The 25,987-nt window shown below is 43.1% G+C and overlaps 1 protein-coding gene and 1 long non-coding RNA gene across 3 annotated transcripts; one reads left to right on the top strand and one right to left on the bottom strand.

Moving 5' to 3' along the window:
• Positions 1 to 298: 298 nt before the first annotated feature.
• On the bottom strand, positions 299 to 14,123 carry dcn (decorin). 2 transcript variants are annotated; one of them, XM_054753360.1, is made up of 8 exons: positions 13,956 to 14,123; positions 8,263 to 8,496; positions 5,899 to 6,011; positions 5,158 to 5,371; positions 4,975 to 5,088; positions 4,541 to 4,634; positions 3,506 to 3,644; positions 299 to 982 (listed from the first exon to the last, which is right to left on the bottom strand). In XM_054753360.1, exons 2-8 carry the CDS (start codon positions 8,474 to 8,476, stop codon positions 782 to 784), a joined length of 1,089 nt encoding a protein of 362 aa, XP_054609335.1. In that variant the 5' UTR covers positions 8,477 to 8,496; positions 13,956 to 14,123; the 3' UTR covers positions 299 to 781. The 2 variants fall into 2 exon arrangements, with proteins under 2 accessions (XP_054609335.1, XP_054609336.1); XM_054753361.1 differs by having other exon boundaries at positions 8,263 to 8,538; positions 13,956 to 14,113.
• LOC129168276 (uncharacterized) lies at positions 12,629 to 25,735 on the top strand. Its single transcript, XR_008566236.1, has 3 exons — positions 12,629 to 12,754; positions 20,436 to 20,648; positions 23,499 to 25,735. It is a non-coding gene; the product is annotated as an uncharacterized LOC129168276 (long non-coding RNA).
• The last annotated feature ends 252 nt before the right edge of the window (positions 25,736 to 25,987 follow it).

Raw genomic sequence — 25,987 nt, 5'->3', positions numbered from 1 at the left:
GCACAATCATGCACATTGTCGTTTTCCATTAGTGTTTTTATTCTTTCAGGTGGAGCCCCTGCGGTTTGTCGCTGATATATTCATGAAAGTTTGAGCTACGGTAAGTGCTTGTGCCTTTTTTTTAAGCAATGAGAGGTTTTTATACAGCATTTATATACAGTGTCTATACATACAACATTCACACCGACGCATCGGGCGCAGCAGGCACCCTTCTCGTGGAAACACAAAAGAGTAGCAGGGAAAACAATGAGACACTACAGAAAAGCAGCAAACATGCATAGAACTCTTGAGGAGTGACTTCTGTTTGAAACATATATGGTTTATTCTAAATTTTGGAGTCACGGTTGCTTTCATCAGGCACAATCAGACTACTTGGTCCACATTCTGGATGCTGTCACACAGGAATGGTTGGTACAGGTTGGCTGCCTGCTCCACAGGCCTCGTCTGCCATTGGTCCAAAAAAGACAGTGGAATGTTTCCGTGATTACCTACGCTACAGTATGAATGTGAGGATATATTACGGCTCTACCCATGTGTGTGTCTCCTGTAAGCCGCGTTTGCTAGCAACCAAGCCAAGCTAAATAACGGTGTTCTTGTAAAAAAAAAAAAAAAAAAAAATGTGCTTGAGGTCCATGTCCACTATAAGAGAGTTGGGTTGGGGGGGGTGACGGTGGTCAAACACGCACACTTTCACGCGCTCATTTACAAATGCACACTTCCTCAATGATGGGGCGATGGAGGTGGGCGGTGTGAGGGAATCACAGGAGGGGAAGCGCTCGCTCTACTTCTTCCTGTAGTTGCCCAGCTGGATGGCGGAGCGGTCGAAGACGCAGCGGAAGGTGATGGGCTGGACTTCCCAGTAAGGCACCGGGTTGCTGAAGAGGCTGATGCCCGAGTACATGGCCTTCTTGGTGTTGAAGCCTGGGGGGCAGAAGTCCTCTGTTCCCACCGCGCTGATCTTGTTGACGTGGAGGTAGACCACCTGGGGAGGAAGGGATTCAACTCATGTGGAGCCGATGTTCACGAGATAACGATCAGGCAGTGCATGGACTTAATCCCAACAGGATTTTGCCAAAATAACCAAATATTTAGACAGTATGCAGTGATACGCCTTTAAGGGCACCGTCGACACGGGAGAAAAGCTATCATCTCCCTCACTCTTTTCTAGGGAAACCTGTGTCCACAGCAGAAAGAAAAGAAAATACATCATAATTATGAGGTAAGAAAATTAGAATTACGAAATAAAAGGTCAGAAATTGTAACATAAAATGTCATAATTATGAGATAAAAAATCAGAACTATGAGATAAGTCAAAATTACAAGATAAAAAGTCCGAATCGTGAGATAAGAAAGTCATGATCATCAGATTAAGTAGAGATTACGAAATAAGAAAATTATAATTGTGAGATAAAAAGTCAAAATTACAAGATTAATAAGTAAGAATCAGGAGATAAAGTCATAATTGTGAGATAAAAAATCAAAATTACGAGACTAAAAAGTCAAAATTATAAACCAAAAAGTCGTAATTTTGAGGTGAAAAGTCGATATTATGAGATAAAAAGTCAATTATGAGATAAGAAGTCGTAATTATGAGATAAAGAATCCAAATTACAAGGTAAGAAAATATTAATTATGAGATAAAAAAAGTCAGAATTATGAGATAAGAAGTCGTAATTATGAGATAAAAAGTCCAAATTACAAGATAAGAAAATTAGAGATAAAAAGTCCAATTCACTAATTAAAAGGAATCATGAAATAATAAAAATTCACAACTATGAGATATAAAGTCATAATTTTGAGATGAAAAGTGAAAATGAGATAAGAAATTCATAATGATGAAACGTTGAAATTATGAGATACAAGCTGCATGTGCCGAGTGCCACGTGATGAAGGCTCCAGTGAAGAAGGTGGCACATGCATCATCATCTCATAGAGTTTTTATCTCCTAATTTCAACTTTTTTTCTCATAATTATGACTTTCTTATCTCGTAATTTTAACTTTTCATCTCATAATTATGAGCTACCATTGGGATATTTTTTGTCTTTTACTGCCGGAAACGGTTTTCCATATTTTCGCTCTGTTTTTTGCCAGGAAAGAAAAAAAGCAGGCTTCGCTACACATATTAAAATACAGTGGATCCCCACATATTCACAAGTCAGCGTTCATATTTTTGGTGAAAAAATATTTCTTGTGCAATGCACAGCATGCATGTATCACTGTCTCAATGATTTTCCTCAAGTGTTGCTATGTTGCGAGCGCACCGTAGTCCAACAGTCAATACAGCAACACAAGCTAATGTATGATGTAAGGCGCGGCTGGAATGAAAACAGGCAAGCAGTGTGAATTATGTAGACTCGGCTTCCTTAGCCTGCTAGCCTGAAGCGCTAGTCTTGACTACCGGGCTAAAAGCTACTCCGTGACTTCCATTCACCAGACAAATTAATTTGCATGCTAGGATGCTGTGCTACACAGGACAAAAGGGGGAGAATGGCGTCAAAGTTGCCACAGAACACAGTAACTCATGTCTTATTTACATCATGTATTCTAAACACTTTGCCACCATAGCCACTAGCATTCAAAGCATTATACATACACACGAAAAGAGGCTATAAAGACCCATTTGTGCTCATTAAGAAGCCAGTTTATAATAATACTTGAAGGATAAGCAACTCCAAGGTAATTTAGACCTGTCATTCTCTTCATCTCCATGGCTCTTCCTTGTCAGACACGCTAGTTTCATCGTCGGTGGCTCGAATAAATACGACTAAATTCCCCGTACTGCAAGTCCTCTTATGTATTTCTTCTCCAGATGTTTCTTCTTCCTTGAAAACTATTGAGACATTGCTCAAATCTTCGCTATAATGAATGTAAACATCCTCTGTCTGTGCGCCTTCACTTCACCACCGTCACTTCCGGAAACTTCCTTCATCAGGCTTAGAAAGTTCATAATGGCGCCCGCCACGTACAAAAGTGGAATTTTCATGAATTTATCGTTTGCATTCCAAAAACAAACAACGTAGAACATAATTCAAAACAATATAGAACGTATTTAAGCAAAGTTGAAAAATCATGTCAGTGATTAAGGAAAATACTGAAAATGGCCCCATTGCATGGTATAACTGCTGTTTTACCATGCACATGACAATAAAACTCTTGAATCTGAATCTTGAATCTTGAATCATCTTTCAGTGTAAAACTGTACAAAGTCCACGGCTCCACACAAGCATAATCATGGAATCCTAACCCCAAAACCAATGGCTCTGCTTGATAAGAACTTCAACAGGATTGCATCAATCCCTCAAAGCATAAACTCACTAAATGTCGAATGAGACACTCAGCCAATTAGAGAAAATAGCAACTTGCAAAGGGATGCCGTCTTCTTAACGAGCAGACTAAATGAATCCACGGGAGTCCTGTTATGCAGGCAAAAACTGCGTGGGCGTGAGATGCTCCGTTGCTCAGTCACTGCATTGTTACAAAAAACAAGCTCCTTAAAAGTCCTACCTGGATGTATTTGTGGTCAGGCAGGCCGGGGGGCACGCTGGTCAGAGCGTTGTTATCCAGGTGAAGCTCTCGCAGGTGGGGGACGTTCACCAGGGTGCCGTTCTCCACCGAGCTGATCTCATTGTGGCTCAAACCCAGCCTGCATGGAGCAGCCATGGCGTCACTGTTCATCTCATTCTAATTCATATAGTAAGTTTTACTCCTGTAGGAAAAATGACTACATGGAAAAGTCCCCCCCCCCCCCCCCCCCCCCCCCCACACACACACACACACACACACACACATACACCTGTCGCTCTTGGAGAAGTATGACAAAATGGACAGAAAAGCAAGAACACAATGGTGCTCTTTGTTCATTGCCGTTCTATTTTGTATCCAAACTACTCATTTCCACAAACCCACAACGACTGTGTGCATCCAAGGAGATAAAGAGATGTGGAAAGGAGGAAATATGCCAAATCCTGCGCAGCAAAAGCAGCAGTCGTGTTGGAAAATAAGTGTCCATTCCCATTTGACCAACATTTTATAATTAGAGGTGGTCACACGACAAAAAGTGGAAGTCTAAAATAGCTGGAATATCTGAAAGCAAGCACAAAAGTGCTTATTTTTACACTAAAAATACATTTTTCTTGCCAGGCATTTCCTTCTTAGACCATCTTGCTGACTTTATGTAATATTTCTAGAGAAAATGGAGGTGCAATTACTTCAAATAAGCATAATCTGCCAAGAGAACATGTCAAATGTTGTACTAAGATACCTGAACTATCATAGCACAGAATACACCTCTTAACAAAAAGGTATTTTTAGTCCACAGTTAGTTAATCCTACTTCAAGCTGATGACCTCATCAGGCACCCGAGTTCTGGTGCCTTATTCCACATTCTTTTGATAGTTTTCTCAGTAAAACACCAACTTATCTCCAGGAGACGAATGGAAATGATAAATGAGCTCGACATTGCAACACCTAATCACCCTTTAATGCCACTTTAGCTTGCTTGTATTTGTGTATTCAATAGAAAATCATCATTTCAAATACTTAGCCAGGTGCTTCAGGCCCTTCAGGTTGTCGGCGGTCACCTTGGAGATCTTGTTCCCGTCCAAGTGGAGCTCAGAAAGTGAGCTGGGGAGACCTGACCCAAAAAATTACAAATGGATCAAAGGAAATCCATCAAATGTATCGCATGGTCCTTGAATCAATGTCAACTGGATTGTTCAGATGGTCATAGAAGATCCTTTGCCTCTCAGCCGAGCAGGCTTCATTTGGATCCTGCAACCAACCCCTCTGACTAGAGCTGTCCTAGCTAGTCATCAAGCATGAACTGATGAAACCTGCTTGGATGAGAGGCATCACGTCTTTTAAGACAACCTGAACAGTCCAGGTGCGATCCACTTAATGCCCCGAGAATACAATGACCTGCATGAAGAAGAATATTCACAAGCATCTATCCCATGACAGACCACACATGATACCTTGTGGGATCTCTGTGATCCTAGTGTCCGCAATACGAATGTAGGAGACTCTTTTCAGGTCGCTGAACGCTCCGGCGTCGATTCCTGCACTCTTCAGGGGGTTGGAGCCGAGCTCTGATGAGAGAACATGAGATAAACATGGAGAAAAGAATATCTAGAACTTGTATATCTAAGTGGTCCTACCCATGACGATGACATGGGCCATTCCCTGGAAGGAGGATTTCTTGATCTTGGTGATCTCGTTCTCGTGGATGCGCAGCTCCTGAAGGCTCTTGGGCATGTTGGCCGGCATCTCCTTCAGCAGGTTCTTGGACAGGTAGAGGCGCTGCAGCTTGGTCAGAGGGCTCAGGGCTTTGGCGTGGATGTTGCTGATCTTGTTGTTGACCAGGATCAGAGCCTGGAAACATTGGAAAGAATGGAATCATCTACTGAAAGTGATGCAGGGGAGTGAAAGAACTCCACTGTTTGCCATCGTCATTGTAATTTGGAGCTGTTGCATAACCTCAGGCAATAAATCAAGCCAGACCAGAACCTTCAAACCAAGTCTTCACACATCATTAAAATAAATCATTATTTTCCAAGGCTGTTACCTGCAGACCCGACTAGTGAGCCATTCTAGCACTCTTGACATTTACAAGACGAGTTTTCATTGAAAGACTGAGCAGGAATTTCCACTCCGTCGTCAGGAGCACGCTAAACTTTTCCATGCATATGACACCTCGGGAGCTTATCAGTCATCAATAGTTCAAGTCCACATCTGCAGAAGAATCCCGCTTGTGTAAACAGACAGGAGATCATGCAAGGTATGCGCCCCGCATCTCGTCGACCGGACAGAAGGTATTTATTGCATGGAAGGGGAGAATAGTTTCCGTGCACCTGGGGACCGAGGGAGTGGCGCTGATGGAGGATTCAAAGGTGTCTTACATGCAGTCCCTTCAGGTTCTTGAAGTCATCCTCCTTGATCTCGCTGATCTTGTTGTTCTGCAGGTCCAGGAGAGTGGTGTCATCTGGGATGTCTTTGGGAACCTCCTTGAGACCTATCCGCCGAGGAAATACGGAAAGATCAGCACTTCATGGGTACAATGTGTTGGCAATATGCTGATGCGCCAAAGGTGACCAAGTCATAAAATATATCCAACGTGCTCTGAAGAGGAAAGGAAGTGAAAACCAATTTCCTTAGCGACATGCCTCGACGCTGAGATCGGGTTTTAGCGTTGCACGATACAACCGTCGCTAAAGAGCAAGGGGGAAGGTGTTTTGAAGGAGCAACAGCTGGCGGTTATGCCGTTTTGGCATCTGTGGCAACACGCAATGGGGCGTTTACTTTAGAGAGAATAAACTGTTGCTGTTTTTGAGGTTTTGTGTGTATTCGTCCTAAGAAAGTCGCATTTTAGGCAGTTGTTCTCTCCGCGACAACAGGATGAGTTACTTTTGTGACTGTTTTATAGCCATTTAGTTTCATGTCTGTATTCATATTTCATAGTTACCCTTTTTCCCATGTGAGTGCTTAGTGTGTCTCTGTAGCTTTTTTGCTAATGAGCGGTTTGTCCACGCCTGTTTCCACTTTACCCACTTTTTACATGTACACTGGAACTCGCACATCTTAGATATATCACACACACACACACACACACACACACACACACACACACACACACACGTGAGCAACACTAACATAGCTACTGTATGTGAGAGCTAACCTTACAGTCACATCTTAGCGGCAACATCAGACACGGTTAGCCTGTTCGCTGAAGAAAAACAAAATTTCAGCTCCCACATCTGTAGCCGACTGATGGACAGTTGGCAGAGGCTACATTTTAAGATGTGTGGTGAAGCCTGTTGAAGTGTTGGGCCTCCACACGGGGCTAGGGGCGGGTCAGAGGCGGTTGAGGAAGGAAGTTGACATACCTGTCAACATTTGTATTTGAAAATAATGGGCATTTTCTGGAAAATTAGGAAAAATAAGGGAAATGCTGTGACTTTCATCAGAATTTCCACCACCACTCCTCTGCAAGAAAAAAATTCTGTCCGGTAAAGGTAGGTTTTATTTTGAAGGCCTGAGTTCACCGGCTGCAGGATGATTTACGCAGATGTTGCCCGAGTGTTACCCAATGGATTGGAAGCTGTATAGGACAGGAATTTTTTGTTCATGAAAATTTAAATACGGTAAACTATTAAAACGAGAGGGCGCCGGGAAAGAAGGGCAAAATATGTGTTTCCCAGTGAAAACGGGAGGGTTGACAGGTATGGTTTGGTGCTCATAAACAGGCTTGAGCAACACATTCTACCGTTAGAACATCATTAAAACGTTGATCGTCTATCATAAAAGGTGTGGCGCGCCTGGCTGTCGTAGTTCGCCTGCGGGTGACGCAAGAAACTTGTCAAATATGAGAAATGAGTACGCAACTATTGAGTCAGCGTCTTATGTTTCATCAGAGAGAAAGAGAAATGTGTTTGGCCCCCACATTGCGAGTCATTGTGAATCAAGCGGTTATGATAGGAAAGCGAGTCATTTCCAACGCATGTTCAACACCGCGTCTGCGGGCGTTGGCTTTTTGCAAGAAATGGCTCGGCAACTGGAGCGTCCAATCCCGATTGGCGGTTGCGTCATCCCGCTAGCTTCCCGTCAATCCCAAACTGAACGCCACCTGTGACCCCCGCGGGTCGTTTAGCGCCCTTAACAGCGCTGCTCACATGTTTCCAATCACCATGGAGCCTACTGGCACTTCCTGTTATTACTGTCACCATGGCAACGCGGCCACACTGTTTTCCTAACCCTCTCTAAGTGCCACTGCTACCGTGGACGGAGGACGGAATGTTTATGTATCGTATGTATGTTGTCACGGGAATGGATCTGCAGGAAGACGGCGCTTAATCGGTTTTTGGGGGGGTTTGGCGCTCCATCTCCAGGGAGCGCTGATGGAATGCCACATGCTAGCGCGTTCTTTCCCATTACAGCCAGATCCCAGTAAGGATCAAGCACTCGGTATTTTTTAAACAAACCCAGAAAGTGGGACTTTACTAGCTCATCAAGATGAGACAAACAGTTGATAAGATGAGAACATTTGAGCTTCATTAATGTGGTACGGACTCCATTTCTGAGCCAAGTAATTTCCTCCAGATGGATTAAAATTGTGAAAAGTCAGCATTTATCAGCGTTGCTGTGTTGCTGTGTGTAGGATTTCCCAATACGACACATCATACTCGTAATCCCTTGTGGGTTTTGGGTGGATTAAACCACAACCAAGCCCTGAACGCTCACATTTCATCATAAATTCTGGTGCTTACCGAGGTCAGAACACTGGACCACGCGCAGGTGGCACTGGCAGCGGAAGGGACACTTGGGTCCTTCAGGCATGACGGGCACCTCAAAGGTGTTTTTCTCGTCGGGCAGGGCCGACCCGGGCTCGTCCTCCATCATGAAGTCCAGGAAGCCCGACTGGCGGAAGGGCAGTGCCCAGCAGGCGGTGACCAGGAGCAGAGAGAGACAGGCTGACCTCATGGTGCTGCTAGCAGGGGAGCCTGCATGAACGAGATGAAGAACCTCAGGGAAGATGCTGTTGACTGCAAGATGACACGAGAGAAGATGGATGTTGATGGAGTTCTCAAAGGGGCAAAGGTGATAGGTGGAAGGCTAAATGCTGGGGTGTTTGGGAAAACACGAAACTAACTTGTTGTGTAACCAAGCAGGAAAATTACACAATAGGGCCTTTAGGGGATCATCGCTCATTCGGGGTAAAATGTCACATGGACATGACTTTAGTGTTGCCCCCTATGGGTTTGCTTTAGTAGACATGCTAGCATACATGTGAAAGGGATATCCTCAAAGTGTTATAGTAATTAGACAAACGCTCAATGACTTATCAGTTGTCAAGTCTCAAAGACGTTTCATTTCGGGGCGGCCATTTTTTGAAGCAGTCTTGCTGAAATTTCACACACGTGTGCTTGTCAGTCCTCTGAAATGTGTTCTGAATTTCACTGTGATTCGGCCAAACACCTTAAAGTTACAGTGGGTGTTTGGTAGAGTGGGTGTGGGAAATGTCAAGTCAATGCACTTATGGGGTTTAATAACAGCGCCACCATGTGGTCTATTTGTCAGGAAAGTAATAGCACAGGCAACACAGTAGGGATGCACGTTTTGACCAATTTTCAACTTTTTTTGTGCAACAGTTCACTAATACACTATCATGTGTATCAGTATTAGCACTAGTACGAGACGTCATACTAACATCACACGTAATTTTCTCTCACTGTGTCAGTGCCGGTTGACGCATACACTCTCTGACCTGGGAAGTCGTGCATAGACCCGGCAATCTTCTTTCTGCGCTTGTAACCTCTCACTAACGCCATAATGAAAGGGCCCAGACTGTAGCGGCTAACAAATGACCTCAACCTGGAAAACCCAACCAGGATAATGCGACTGCCAGGATAATGCTACTGACCCTGAGTCCATTATGTAAAAAAGCTGCAGGTCAAGTGTTGCTAAGTCTATTAAAGTGCGATAAATCATGTTTGTTTTGGCACCGCAAAGGACTGTAACCGTAAGTGCGAGCAGGGGTTACGCGAGGTTGCGGGATCACGGTTCGGAAGCGTAATTGCAGTGCTTGTCCACAAAAGTGCCACAGCTTTTCACAAACAACCCGAGGCCAAGTCTCAAACCACTTCCATTCAGGAGGGAACGTCCTGCATGGGATTGGTAATCTCTGGCCTACAACTCTGGAGTCTTTTTCCATTCTGTCTGACGTTTAACATATGTAAGTTGCAACAAAGACTTCTTGTCTCCCTCGTCAGATCCAGAGGACATGCTGTTCCACTCTCAGGCTGAGTCATCTTGGCTGTGTCAGGCTCTCTTATCTCAGCTAAAGCCCAAATTCAGCAAAAGCAACAAAACACTTGGTGGGCCAGCTCCCTCCTGGGTTTAGGGATGTCTAGAATGTTTGTTTTGACCATCTTACAGCCACATTGTTGCCTTCCGAGACACATCTGGCGCACGTCTGAAGCATTTCCGACAAAGTCAAGGGATGCATTCACTGCTCGTTAGTGAAGCGCATCTTCCGTGCCTGTGCTGACCCGACCCGTGGCCGGGGCGCACATTCACGGACCTCCCGAGTCCCACCGTCAACTTTTGCCCGTTAAGCGTTCAGCAGCCAGCCGAGAACAGTTAATCCTTGATTGTTTAGAACACATGCCCTTCAGAGCCTGCAGCGTTGTAGCGTTAGGCCTCGTTGAGAACGAGCGCGCACGTCAAAAATGCGAGCTGCGACACGCCTCGACCGTCTCTTATCTGTATCGCCTCAAAGGGAATTGTAGCTAACCTCCCCCTCCTCCCCCCAAAAAGTACCTTGTTTATGTTTTGTCTTCCTTTTCGGAGACTTTGGGATATTTTGGTGATCAATTTTCACTGCATTCCTGACTTTAATGGCTGGTAATATTTCCCAGCTGTGCCGGCTGCATGAGGCAGGTACCTGCAGGGACTTACAACTGGAATATGTTGCTTAAGTCATCCAATGTGTTGATGAAAGCTAACTCTTCTACTCCTAAACCGCTACACCCAAAAGGGTGAAAACCACTGCTATTCAACCCTGTCAGTGAGATTGACTTGAAATTTCTCACATGCGCTCAGCCAAACAGCCACTGTAACTTGGGGGTTTTTAGCCGAAGCGCCACCAAATTTGGTACACGCCTTTTGGGGACTGACAAGCACGTGTGTGTACATTTTGCGCAAGATTGGTTGAAAAACACGACTGCCATCAAGCAAAATGTGCATAAGTCATTGAACATTTGTGTAATGATTAGAAAACTTTGAGGATATCTGCATGACATGTACAGTCGTCCCTTGTTTATAGCGGTTAATTGGTTCCAGACCTGACAGCGATGTAGGATTCAATATTAATAAATGGAGGTAGCCTCGAATTTATTTTTCTAAACTTAAGAAGTTAAAAAAATTCCACTTCCACACGGGATGGGAGGAGAACTCTTTTTCTATCTATCATGCGGGACATGAGGTGGCTGACTTCATGCAGTTTTAAGGTAGCGTCATGTAAGGTAATTTCAGTGCTTGTGTCATTACTGCCACCTAGTGACCAGAATACTACATATCACTTGTATTTGAATATGTTTTGACTAATAGACCATCGTCTCCCACCAAACAGCCATCATTTATTCATGAATTAATTTTCTGAAAATCCGTGATATCGCGAGGGATGACTGCACGCTAGCGTGTCTTACAAAGTATTTTCATCACATGCCATAATGTCATCTTCAGAGATGAACGTTTTCACCTGAATAAAATCAAACCTCGGTTTCCGTACGCCCTCAGTTTTTGCATGATTCGGTTTTCGTCAAAAATTGTCTGCACAGTCTTGCACGTAACAAATGAGTTTGTTTGCTCTGTGCCAAACAAAGCAGCCTATGCTTTGCCGACTCACTGACATGTCCAGTTTGAAAAGAAACACTGTTGAAGTTTGCTTCCACAATAAGTTCCATCCATTCGTCGTTTAGAATCATTTTGCGTTATTTCCTGCATCATATTTTTGGGTGTCTGGAAGAGATTAGAGAGCCAACAGATTGTTTTTTCAAGCCGATATCGATAACTTTCTGCTTCTCCAGACCGAGATGGTACCGATAACCGTTAACTTTTTGTATATCTACTTTTTAAATTTAGATTTAAGTGTAACTTAACTTAACTGTAACTGTAAGTTGTGCACACCGGAAGTAAGAAGGACAAATTAGGATTTGACCAACTGTACCCGTTGATTTGTCCTCATGAAATATCAAAGCATTAAAACTACCACATCCCTACTATCAGGACAACCAGCGTGTAGAGCGGAGGGAGACATCTGCTGTGGCCCAGCAAGGCGCACTACATCCGGACACACGCGCCGATCAACCGGTGTGCCACTACGGAGGTCAGGAGAACCGGAGTACGGAGTGGGAGGAGCCACCTGGCGTGGCCCAGCCAGATGCACTGTATTCGGACACACGCTCCGAGAAGCCGGTGTGACGCCACGGAGGTCTCCGGGAAACATTTTGCACTTTTCAAACGCCGTGGCGCTGGCGTTTCAGGTGGCTGATGCTACGACAGGCCATTAACGTCACAGGAGCGCTTGGTTTGCTCACCCGCACAGTACGAGTAATCTCGCCTCATTGGAGCGTTTTTTGAAACTATGGGTTATCAGAGCTATTTTGAATGTTATCAGATTTATCGGTATGACGTCATAATTCCCTCTTTTTTTTTGGTACAGTGAAAAAAGATATATTTCTTGGTAGCTTGACAGGGGACTGCTTCAGTGGTTAGCACTACCTTGAAATGACCATCTTTGTTGTTTGGGAACAAATATGAAGCCACTTTCCCAGTGTTGCTGTGTCTCCAGTTCAGTGGTGTGTGAGTGACAGGAAGAAAAGCTCAGACTAATGCCTGTATAAATCCCCAGACCCCCCCCAGAATATAAGACGACACGTCTTCTTCAGACGTTCAAAAACATGTCCAAGTTGTAGGTTTCTTGTGGTGCTTTTTCTTGTCCTCCTGCTTTGTTTCATCCACCACCCCCACCCCTACCCCATCCCCCTGTTGATGCCCCCACCATTCTTAAAGAATGGCCCCAGCACTCCTAATGATTCCCAGACAGGAAGCAGATCTCGCAAGAGGGGAGCGCGTAGCACCATTTTCCCTCCCTCGGCTTTGTCACTTTCTCGGCTTACAAGTGTGGACTTTGAGGAGGGTTGGTGGTGATTTCTTTGAGGAACACGCTGCGTGGCGGCCGTGGCCGTCCTGTTGGAGGTAAGGTATTTACAAGGCTTTTTCAACATGTGTCGCCTTTAACCTCCACGGTAAGCAAAGCACACAGCGCTGTCCTCCTCCCACGTGGTTGCATCCGTGACCTGCACATTCAAAAATGTGTGGGGTGGGGGGCTCTTTTGGGATATTTGGAGAGAAACTCTGCAAAGTCTCAGCCAACAGCCCATTTCTTTGGCGTGTACGAGACATTGCTCAATTAAAAAAAAAAGTGTGTTCTCCATCCCCGAAAACCATCCTCTCTACCCAGAAAGACATGTGGCGCTGATGTGCATCCACTTGCAATGATCTTGAAAAAAAAAGCATATCTCGGGGCCTCCTCCTCCTCCTCATCCCCCTCCTCCTCGTCCTCCTCGTCCTCCTCGTCCTCCTCTCCAAACCTTCCATTCACTCATACTTCAAATGTTAAACATCTGCTTGGCACCACTGCATTTTTTCATGCATTAAACACTGATTGTCCCCAATTTCCATCCCAGCTGAGTCTGATTATGACTTTTCTTCTTTGGCCTGCTGGCAAAGAGGATGTGATGAGTTAGTGGAGGAGGGGGTGGGGGACGGGGGCGCCATTAAGGGATTAACGCAGGGTTGTGTAAAAAGACAACACATCATTTGTGTAATTATTAGTTGTGCTATTTTCCTCATGTTTTGGGTTGTCTCGTGCCTCTAAATGGCCCCCAGGCCGTACTTTGGACACCCCTACATTAACAGCAGGTGGGGCCCCTTTTTTTGTTTTATTTCCCATCTTCATCTTCAACTTGAGCTGGTTGGACGAGCCTTCCAAGTGGCGCCATGATGAATATTAATGGGATGAATCAACAGAAAGACATCCTGCGTGTTGTTTTCCAGACAAAACAAGGACATTTGAGGAAGAATGTTCCCCTCCTCATTCACGTAAACATAAAACGAGATGGAGCAGGAATGCAGGAGGTTCCATATGGGATCCATCCAAACAATCCGTCCCCGCGGTGTCAAAGCAGCCCATTGGTATGCTGCCATGAAAGGCAACACATTAGAAAGGCCAGTTGGAGTTTTTGGCCCCGCCACACCCCCTCTTTTCACTCCGTTGCATGCATTTGGGTTCCTGACGGGAATTCCAAGTGGACGACACGACTTACCCAGAATACAAGACAATGACATCATCATAAAAGCACACTTCTAGGAGCCCAAGTTGAAGGATGCAACCTACCTGTTCCCAGGAGAAGCAAGGCAAAGGAGCTTTGAGTAATGTGGGGGCGGGGGGACTCCCAAAAATCCAGTCGAGGCGGCGAGCGAGTGGCTCCTCGGGCCTTTTGGGATAATTGGACTCGGGAGCGCCGATCGGCGTGGAGATCAAGCAGGTGTGCTCTGTCACAACAAGGGGAGGGGAGAGAGAGGACGCAGGAGAGAGAGGAGAGGGAGGCGAGAGGAGGGTGGGAGGGAGGAAGGGAGGGAGGAGGAACAATTGGTGGAGCCTCGCAGGGAAAACAGCTGTAGATGCAAGGGAAGAAAGGGAGAGTGGAGAAGTAATTGAGCTGGCATTAAGGCGCTGGGACATCTGGTCATGATAGCGTCTTCTGCCCACGTCCATCCTCAAGGATGGATTTCCCCACAGGAAACACACCTCATTCACCCGAAAATAAACAATATATTTGTAATTACTGATTTCCCCAAAATAGGCGGTTTTCACACAGGAAACACGTCTCCTTCACCCACGTTTGTAATAAAAATCAAAAATTATTACTTTTTTCCCCACAAAAAACATGTCTAATTCACCCGAATTTAGTGATAACAAGGAAAATATTTTTTTCTACAGAAATTGTCAGTTTTTCTCAGAGAAAACACATCTCATTCACCCAAAACCAGTAATAAAACATTGATAAAAATGTTCCTCCAAAACTAGGCGGCTGACCCCAGAAAACACATCACATTCACCCAAACAATGTAATAACAATAAAAATGCTTTTTAACTGATTTTTTTCCTCCAAAAATAGGCAATTTTTCAAGCAGAAAAAAATCTCATTTAACCAACCTAAGTAAATAAATGTAAAACATCTTTTTAAAATATTAAAAAATATATATAAAATATAAAATATATATATAAAATATATATATATAAAATTTTCTCTAAAAATTCACAATTTTTCCCCCATCAAAAACACATCATTCATCCAAACATAGTAATATATATATATATATATATATATATATATATATATATACAGTATGTGAATATATACAAATACATACATACATACATACATACAAATAAATGTATGTATATATTTTCCAACAATACTATGTTTATGTCTTTATGTGTCACTGATAATGCTCGGTGGTCCTTGAACGCACCATAGTTGCATGCTGCTAAGCGGCAGTGAAACGCTTCCACATTTTATACATTGACTGTGTTTAATCAGTGAATTTAGGGCTTAAACCTGGATTGTGTTAAGAGTGAGCAATGGCAGGAGGGTTTTTGGGGGGGCAGCCGTGTGTCAAAAATAGACATTTTTATGGGCGTATCATTTACGGTACATGTGGATTTTTAGAAATGACAGGTGGGGATGTACTGTCTTTGAGTATGTCACGAAATATGTCAGAAAAGCTGTCCAATCATGTCCTTACTTTCTGCAAGTGTCCTGCATAGTAAAGAACGTTTCTGCAGAGAAATGGGGGGGGGGGAATGTTGGTAGAACAAAGGTAACCGCCAGGCTGTTTAAAAATGCATTTCTTTTTTTTAATTGACTTTTTCAGTATGCGGCCCTTCGTGGTCTACAGACCAGAGTACCGATCCAAAAACACCCCCCGACTGACTTATTCATGATCCTGATCAGGTTTGCTGAAGTTGCTTTGATGGACTTCCATCTTTTGTCCAGTTCTCCATCCTCTGCTCTCCTCCTTTCTCCGTCCCTCTTAGTCTAAATAGGATCAGAACACACACACACACACCCGCACACGCACACACACCCGCACACGCACGCAAACACACACACACACACGGCATCCCCAGAATGTGTGAAAAGGGTCCATCTTCAGCCCAACAGCATGGACAAAGACCAAAGCTGAAGCCTTTAAGTTCAAATGGAGTCCACTGAAGGGAGGAAGAAGAAGAAGAAGAAAGGAGGAATTTTGTGGTCATTTTGACAATAATAGGCTGGGGGGGGGGTTGTTTGGATCTCTCAATCTGTGGCAGATAATGGAAGACAGCCCAGATGGAATGAACGATGAAGAGGAAGTAAAACACGAGAACAACACATTAGATCTGAGACAAAGACTCTCTTTCACTCCCGTTGCCTTCAAGTCGTACTTTGTTGCATTAAAGGGACTCGATGCAACTCGCTCCCAATTTGGACATTTTTGGACACCACAGCACCTCCGGCTAGCACATGTTACCAATCGTGTTTTCAAAGAACAGACGGCACAAGCAAATGGGCTTTTTTTTCACAATGATGAATTAAACTTCATGGCTGTCGGTATGTAGGTACAGGTACATGTCCTTGGCGAGTACACACACACACACACACACACACACACACACACACACACACACACATTCTAAAGCATGGTCAAGTGTAGTTGCAGTCCTTAATCTAGTCAAGCATGTTTGTCCTCCTAAATAAAGTCAAACACATTTATAGTCCTTAGCCTAGTCAAGTATATTTGTAGATCTTAACCTCCATCCATCCATTTTCTATACCACTTCATCCTCATTAGGGTTGCCGGGGCATGCTGGAGCCTATCCCAGCTGACTTCGGGCGACAGGCGGGGTACACCCTGGACTGGTCGCCAGCCATGGACAATTTAGAGTCGCCAATTAATCTAACATGCATGTTTTTGGGAATGTGGGAGGAAACCGGTGCACCCGAAGAAAACCCAAAAATGGACACCCTTACCCTGCAGCGTGGTTAGCAACACCAATCTAGGGAGACTAACTAAAAACTGAAAAATCGTAGGTGTGGCAAACAATGAGCAAAGAGGGAGTTGGCATGACTTGATAAAAAGATGTTTTCCAGCAAGGTGGAAGGTCTAGTTGAGCTTTTTCTCAAGAGATATTTGACAGCAGCAGTATTGATGTGTGATGTGTTTTCTTTTCTCTTCTCTGTGCTTCGTGGATAAAAGCAAAGCAGTTTATCCCGGCTGCTCTCTGTTGTGGCGTGTGGTGTGTTTCCGCCATTATTGCTCCTCTGTACGCCAGCGCACCGCTCCCACTGGTGACGCTGTTACTTGTACCATCGGAAATATTTCAAGAATGAGAGCGTAAATCCCAGACTGGATGACTCTTAAGTGGTTTAGCAGCAGCAGGTGAGGCGGAGGAACAAAGATGTCCTATTTTCTGAGTGCTAATGGAACAAACAGAGCCTTAGCGCTAACACACCGGCCATGACAGTGAAAAGTTGGCCTTCTGAGCCAAGTGGGCCCTGTGGGAAAGGACCTTTGCAGACCGGTGGAAACAAGGCGTATTCATGTGGTAATGATGCTTGCCACACACTTTGGGGGTGAGATAAGTGTCATTAGTGCAAAGCAGCATCGCTTCCTGCACTTTCTCCCCGCTAGTTATTGTCAGACGTGGTGTTTGGGAACTTGAAGGTGTCCATGACTGGGCCGTTTCCTTGGTAACCCACGGGAGAACACCTTCGTCGACTAGTAAAAGAGATGCAGGGTGGTAATGTAGGCAAACACGGCTGCAAGAGCGTCCGCTCGTTGTGATTTTACGGCGTTCAGACGTTACCACACGTGGGAGTAAATAAACATGCAGAAATGATTTGCGAAAATCCAAAACACCTGGCAGGAGAGATGACATACGGCATGAGAGCGCCCATTTAATATGATGTGTGGCTTTAGGACGAGGAAGCGGCATCAAAGATGATGATTGAAAGCAGTGCCATGTTTGTGCTGAGCTCGGCGTTTTCTCAGATCGCTGCAAGCACGCAGAAGGAAGCTCCTGAGCTTCTTCATTTTTCTACGGCCGCGGGCGACCAGTAGGGCCGGGCTGAAACGCTCTAACAGAGTGGAATGCGTTCTGTGTGTGTGTGTGTGTGTGTGTGTGTTTGTGTGGTCACAGATCCTCTATAGACGGCACCCATTGCAAAAAATCCTCTTGATATGATATGCTGTGATGCATGAACCAGCACTTTGCTCTGTGCAGACTCCATTTATGCTGGAAGCATATGTAACTGTGTTGTGTTGGCGTTCTTTGAAGTTGGTGGTACCGCCCCACCCTCACATCTCATCACTCATTACATGAAAAGTCGTGCACGTCTCATAATTGTTTTAGTTCGTGTTCAGACGTTGGACTCGATTGCAGTAATCCATCGTGACAGAACACATTCAGAGGTAAAAGCAGAAAGTCAGCATATTTCTCAAGGCCTGCAGGGATGGGGAGGGAGGGGGGACCACGCCGCTGCGAAAGGCCACCGCTTCTGTCAGAAAGTAAAGTTGAGGTTTTCATCACATGCAGCATGTTTTTATGCAATCAACAGATACGAGACAGATTTTAGCTAAGTATTTATTTATTTATTTATTTATTTATATTCACCTCCATGTTTGTCAGTGTTGACGACCGAGTGTTAGGGACACATTGACAAAAAAAAAATCGGAGATTTCGAGAATAAAGTAAATTTACAAGAAAAAAAGTTCTAATATTGTGAGAATAAAGTCGTAAATTTATGAGAATAAAGTCAGAAATTTACGAGAATAATGTCAGAAAGTTAGGAGAAAAAAGCTGTAATATTACGGAAATAAAATCGTAAATTTACAGAATAAAGGCTAGGAACTACTAGGAAAAGGAAAAAGAAAAAGTCGTAAATTTACAAGAAAAAAAGGTGTAATTTATGAGAATAAAGTCGTAATATTACAAGAATAAAGTCGGAAATTTACGAGAAAAAAAGTTGGGAAATGTAGGACTTTATTCTCGTGTTATACAGCACACACTATACTCATCGCCAAATATTGTGTGCATTTTGATTCATTTTTATTTGACTGTGTTACTCTTGCTTTATTTTTATAGAATATGTGTTCATCTCCAAATTTTGTGTGCATTTGTATAAATTTTTCAAAAGTTTGATGCTAATTTCCAGTATTGTATTGTATTTACCATACAATTGCATGGTATAACTGCTGTTGTACTATGCACATGACAATAAAACTCTCTTGAATCTCTTGAATCTCTTTATTTTTATTTGATATTAGTTTCCACGTTTGTATTTATTTTTATTTGATTTAAAATGCTTTTCAATACTTAGTTTGCAATGACTGAACTAATCCCAATGGCGGAGGAACAGCAAAGAGGGCGATAGAGGTACGAAAACATTGATATCATGATTATGGTTACAATAGGACTCACACATTTATTTTTATTATGAATAAAAACTATTTCTTTTCAGGTTTAGAATTGACATCATGAAATAACAAAGAATAAATGAAAAAAGAGTCCTTTTTATGTGTTCCTCTTATCTTCTATGAAAAGTGCGAAGGATCCATTGCCTTTGTTTTCATCCTGGACTCCTGTTTTCCCGTTTCTCCATCAAGCGTAGAACCGCCGCAGCCACCATTTCCAGGTCGTCAGGAATGATGTCGGGACTTCAGTTTATTTCATCTGGACTATAAAAATGGACGCACGCGCGTGTGTGTGTGTGTGTGCGTGTAATGTTCCTGCCTGGTTATTGCAAGCAGCAATAAAACCACCGACCTATCCGTTCCAATGACTTGGCAAAGTCTTTGGCCATGTTTGGCAAAAAATGGCAGCAGATCCAATGGAAAGTTCCTAGCAAACATCTTGAAGCGTTCAACAACAGCGAGGAAGGGGTGTGTGCGTCAAATCAGCTGACATCAGCAAGCTGCCATGAAAATGTAAACGCTGTTTTTACTGGAAGCTCCCATCCCGACGTGTCCATCAGAGCGCGAGACAGACGGCATTGTCGGTGACCCCAGATGAGCCCATACGTCCCCTTTTTTTTAGCTTTTAAAAGTTTATTTCTTCAGAAGCTGGAACAGGATGTCCCCGCTCACTCTTTCAAAACAATACGATGTCTGCGTCATGATTCATCGTAAACGTCATCACTCGAGGAGTTGAACGTGAGATTTAAAGGCCCCCTACTGTGCAAAAGTAACTTTTGTAAGCCTGTCACGACAACAAATTTTGCTGGTCAATAATTGTGCTACAAATTATCGTCGATAATCGACGCTATCGACAACATTTTGAGACCTTTTTTTCATTATTGTCATGAGAGGTGTAATTCACATTTGAACCACTAGGTGGTACTCAAGTATGGCGTAACTGTGTGAGCCACATTAGATTAGCTTGACATAGAATTTGCCTGTACATACTGTATGTTGTTTATAATGAATGCCATATATGCTGTATAACCGTATTGAATGCTTGCATTTCTTTTGCGATGTAGTGAGCAACACTGTCTATGAGCGCGCACAATTTTGCACAGTTTCATTTGTATTTGCCGACTGAAGGCCTCTGTAAGCGTTGATTGTCGGGACGCAGGCGCTGTCTGTATTTTTTTTTTCCCAGTTGAGAAAACTGTCTGTGTCAGTCGTCAGTGTTCGTGCGCTCGCCTTGTTCATTCTGTTTAAAACCGGAATATTCCCACACTGGAGCACCATTGCTTCTGTGCCTAGCTTAGCTTAGCTCACAGTCTGTGTCAATTGTGTCACTTATGCTTCTATTTTTTTCATATAGCAACAGAGAAAAGCAACAGATACGGACCCCTGTGGAGCCAGGCCTGGAGGAGGGGGAGCGTCTGGTGGCTGGGCCTGCACCCATGGGGCGCGGAAGGGGCACCAATGAACACACCACTCATAGGAGGAGGCCAAAGGGGTCGGTTGCAGAAAGAGTCGGGTGGCAGCTCGGACACTTGGCGGTCCAGTCCTCGGCTGCAGAAGCTAGCTCTTGGTATGTGTTCTTTTTAGCAGTTGTTTAAAAAAAAATCAGGCTTTGCTACACGTCCTTAAAAAAAAGTCTGGCAACTATCCATCAGCGAGCTACAGATGTGGGAGTCGTAAGCTTGACTGTTTTGTTTTCCTCCAGCGCACTGTCTAACCTAGCGTGACGAGTGTAATGTTAGCACTGTAGCGCACGTACTGAATAGAGCTGCTGCCTTTGTGAATAATATGGCTGCCAGATCCAATGTCAAATCCTTGGACACGCCCCGAGCTTGATGCACCCGACCCTTGTAAGTCCACCACTTCAAGATGGACAGCTTTGTAAAAAAATAAAATTAAGAGAAAAAAAATTTGGGCTTCACTACACATCTTAAAAAAACGTTTTAAGGGCTAATTGTACGAAACTTGGCCGAGATTTGTTTTTTCTGTTCATATTTTCATTCATTGGAATATGCATCAGGAGATTTGCACATGCGGCCACACTTTTTACCCTCGGGACCTCTTTGGTCCCATTTGAGAAGCGCATATTGTTCAGATACTGTAATCCTGATCAAAATGTACTCGTCAATACTCATCGACGCCTCACAAATAGAAGCCTACTAGGCCCACCACAGACGGAGAACAGCTTAGTAGGCTTCACTACACATTGGAAAATGATGTTCCTGTCTAAATCCCATCATCAGGGCTCGATTTGGACACCATGGCGGACCTCTGCCACGTTTTTAAAAAATAGTACGCTAATCCATGCAATCCATGCAATGATCCGTTTCACCGCAAAAGGCCGTAAACCCTCCTCATCGCTCCCGGTTCCCTGCGTCTTATCGTGGGAACGACGCGGTCGTTACGAGTGTTTCTTGAAACAGTCAAAGAAGCGTGTGCGAAATGAAATATTCTTCTGGCGCTCGCCGCCATCCAACCATCTGCTGCTGCCGCCGTGTCGCCAAGAAAGAGTGGAAACGCATCAGCTTCTGAGGCCTTCGTCCTCTGACTGCTTGCATCTGGAATTTTCAGCGCTTTTGGTTCCTCTTGGACGAGTTTACTCGCCCGTCTGTCACGTCCAGATTCGTAGCGACGCTCAAAGATGAACGCTTTCATGTCTCAGGCCGCAGCTGAGCTAAAATGGAGACGCTGAGGCAGGTTTGAGCTTTAACATCAAGGACGGGACTTTTCCCAGGAAGAGCATTGATGAAATCGACATATTCATATTCTACTTTGTTTCACAGTAACTGTCTCTCATTTGTTAAGTAAACCAATGAATTCAATGAAAATGACCTGCTATTATTGGATCATTGGACTAGTAGAGTAATTAGGTTATACAAATAAATCAAATATAAAATAATGATTTATTTTTAAACAAATGAATGATGGGAAGTTATATAAATAAATATATCACACATACATAACGTATAAATATATAAAAATCTATTTACATTTAAAGTATATATCATTTTATTTTTAATGTATTATAAAAATCTAATTATAAATATATATAAATAATTATTATTTAAATAAATCATTTAAAGAAATAATAATTTAATGAATGATGATCTGCTATTATATAATTTGATTCATAAATTAGGTTACAAAAATATTAAATATACAAAATAATTATTTTTAAATAAATGAATAGGGCATATAATTTTATATATAAATATGTATACAGTTTATATAAATCTATAATATAATATGTATTGTATACCTATCGATATATATGTTTTTTATATATGATAAAAATATATATAATAACAATAATTATTTCAATAAACCAATTATTTTAATGAAGTGATCAACTTACATGTAATTAAAAAAAGGTTATAAAATAACAAATATATAACATAATACAAATAATGAAAAATAAATCAATGATGGTGAATTTGAGAAATATATTCTAAATATATTTATATCATATATATATATATATATATATATATATATATATACACACACACACACACACACACACATATATATACATATAATATATATAATATATACAGGTACATATAAATATTCTATATGTAGAATATTTATAAATATATGTAGCGATATGTTATCAAATATAATATATAATTTGATATATAAAATGATATAAGTATAATCTAATATTTGTTATTTAACATAATATTTCTATTTAATATAAATATAATAATTCATGCTGCCAGCAGGGCGGCGCTACTGAGCAAGCAGCTAAAGATAAATGTGGAGTTTTTAGAGCACGTTAAAGTGGCGGAACGATGATAAAAGTAATGATAATAAGAAACAAAGTCATTCAGGAAGTGTTTGGGCCCTAATAGTAGTAATAATACTAATAAATATATCACAGCATATCATAGCTATCACGAGATGTCAGGCAAATATGCCCCCTAGTGGCTGTGAGCAGCAAAGAAACTTCTTCCAGGCCATCAGTCTGCCTCGGATCTTCCTGCAAAAACACTCAACATTCCAGACTGACTGAATGTTTGTGCGGAGAAACGTAATAGCACGCCCTCCGCCAATGGGATGCTTTGATTGACTTTGAATTCGCTGATAGTTGCCGACGTTATTCTGCACCATTGACACATTTACTTCACCACGTTTGCAGCCAGTGTAGCTAAACAGGCTTTTACAGCGTCTAAATTAGAGGCCCGGGCAGGAAAAGCAACACGTTCTGTGTGAAATGAGGAGATGAATGTGTAATTAGGAGGTTTGCTGACTCGTGCGTGGCGGGGGCCCTGCGCTATTTCTTCCCCTTTGTCCTCCTTTAAAGACTTAGGTCATGTCTGCTTTCCGCTGGAAAACCTGCGCACATGACCTTCTTGTCATTTTAGCGGCAATTCTTTGACTTTGTTTTGTTATTATTACCCTCCGCTTCCCCGTCTAGACTTTGCAGCCACGGCAACAGCCAAGACAGGAAGCAGGAGCGCTCCCCGCGACTTGACCTGCTTTTATGGTTTGCTGCGCCCGAGGCCCACAGACGGCGGAGGGGTGAGCTTTACAAGACCACCTGTGTCGCCCTCGGGAGCGCCTAATGCAGCAGGATGATCGGGTGACGAGAGAAGAAGGTGCAAATAATGCAAAGCTAAGTGAAAAAAGGTTCCGCGGACACGTCGGACTCCTGCTAAAGTTTATGGAACTGCAAGCTCTGTGACAATCTGAGACCAAAGCACCAACATATGCTACCATTACACGTCTTCAGACACGATGTGGCTCTAGGGCAGGGGTGTCCAAACTTTTTCCATCGAGGCCCACATAGTGAAAAATGAAAGTTACAGTGGTGTGACTCCTGATTTCTTATTGTTTGTCACACTTAAATCAAACAAAGATCATGAAACAAATGTAAATATTCGTCAATGACAACACAGCTGAACACAAAATGCACTTTTTAAATGAAACCTGTTATCATTAAGGCCCCCTAAAGCTAATACCTGGTTGGGCCCCCCTTAGCAGCAACAACTGCAATCAACTTGCAATAGAGTCTCTTCCAGCACTGGGGAGGAATTTTGCAGAGTTGTTGTCATTCAGAGGCTTTTCCAGCATGAAACGCCTTGAAGCTAGCATGGTTGCTGTTGGCACTGTTAGCACTGTAGCTCTTGAAAACGCTCACCTAACTATTGAATGCAGACACAAGGAGAGTATGACACTCAGGTGAAACAAGAACAGCAACCAGGACACAGTGGGTGACCTTTTCTTCCAAAACACTTCCAGTGATTAGAGGTCCCCTATTTAGCAAAATGGACTTTTAATGGTGTTGTAACAGCAATGTGTGTCCCCAGCCAAGTATGCACCCACCACTCGCAAGTCTTAATAATACAGGCTTCGCTGCACATCTTAAAATAAAGCTGTGGCAACTACAATAGGCTGAGGTAGAACGACATCGCAGTTAGCATTTGTGTTTTGTGTCAACCATACGTAACATCAGAGCTGCACTGTTCTGTTTCTGGGTGTAAAACATGTGTCTTGCATGATTTCTCTTATTTTCTTGTCTGCTTGAGTGTTGAGGTGCCACGTTTTGGCTCAAAAGCGCTTGCGGGACTTGGTGGCAAGTGGTGTGCGTAAGCACGCACAGCACGGTGACATGCAGTCCGGCAGCTATGCATGCACGCCGCATGTGCAGCGTGGAGGTCCCTCTGGCTCCCATGGTCCTCCCCTCTTCTTCTCCTGCCTCAGCTGCAGGCGCCACCTCCCCTCCCTGGCTTGCAATAACACTTTTGCGGCTGTGAGGTGTCAGTTAACCCTTCACACGGACCTTTTTGTTTCATGACTTATCAGATAGGTGCGAGTTCCAGGCTGAATGTGAGCTTTAAAGGCTGGGATTCAGCCTGGAGGCACCAAAAGAGGCTCGATTGTTGCTATGTTTCCGTGTGATTAGACTTCCAGTAAGAACAAAGTGGATGTGGTCAGCACCAGAGCGGCTGCAAATAAAGAATAGTGATGATGTTGAACACAGTGAGGGCTTTTCTTTGTGGATCCAGGTACATGCGATTTCGGTCAGGGTCCTTCTGGACTGTAGGGAGGTGCTGGTGAGCTGCCTTGCCCAGCCAAGCTCTTCCCTTCCGGGACGCTGAGCCAACAGCGCCTGGATCCTCCATCCTCCCTCCTCCCCCCCTCCTGCACCTCTCTTCTTCGCTCCCCCTCCTCGGTGCGTTGCCACGTCGCTGAGAGAATTTCATAATAAAGTGTATTCTCTCTGCCCGGAGGTCAAAGAGCATCTTGAGCTTTGCAGTGAATGCGTGCGTCTGCCTGGGAGGGAGCCTTCAAATATATCATTTCAAGCCGCAAGATAAACTTCCTGATGCTCGTGAGTCGAAATGGTTGGAGTTTTATGTTTGACTTGTGGAAATGAGCCAAGAAACCCTTTTCAAATTGAATGCACAACATTTCAGTGCAATTTATCAGCAGGCTTGTAGAGTTTTTTAACGTATGCTCTACTGCCCTCTGGTGGCCCACGGCTTTAAATACCCAAGTCTTTTCTATCCTTTGTTGACAGAAATACAGGATGTGTTGAAAGTATACATGCCGCCCATAGAAAATATAATTGGTTTGAAAGAAAATGATGTTTTAGTTCTGCACAGCATATATTCAATATACACCATTGTTAGCCATAGAAACATATTCAAAGTATTCCTGGCCCGTTTACTTCAAAAATAAACATTTCATTTTTTAATTATGAATAATTTATTTAATACTAAATGTTCATAAAAATAATAAAAATCACCTTGCCTGTTTTGATTTTATCATTTTTTTTCCTTCTTTAAAAATTTAGATCAGATTAAATTACATTAAATATCATGGTTTTTTGTGGCTTTAATAATATTTATTTCTTATTTTAACAAGAGGTTTTTGTTTTAATAATAACAATAGTAATAATAA

Source organism: Dunckerocampus dactyliophorus, chromosome 15 (genome assembly GCF_027744805.1).
Source record: "Dunckerocampus dactyliophorus isolate RoL2022-P2 chromosome 15, RoL_Ddac_1.1, whole genome shotgun sequence".
Taxonomy (NCBI): domain Eukaryota; kingdom Metazoa; phylum Chordata; class Actinopteri; order Syngnathiformes; family Syngnathidae; genus Dunckerocampus; species Dunckerocampus dactyliophorus.
The sequence above is the reverse complement of the archived record's forward strand: the minus strand, read 5'-3'. Positions and strand labels throughout refer to the sequence as shown.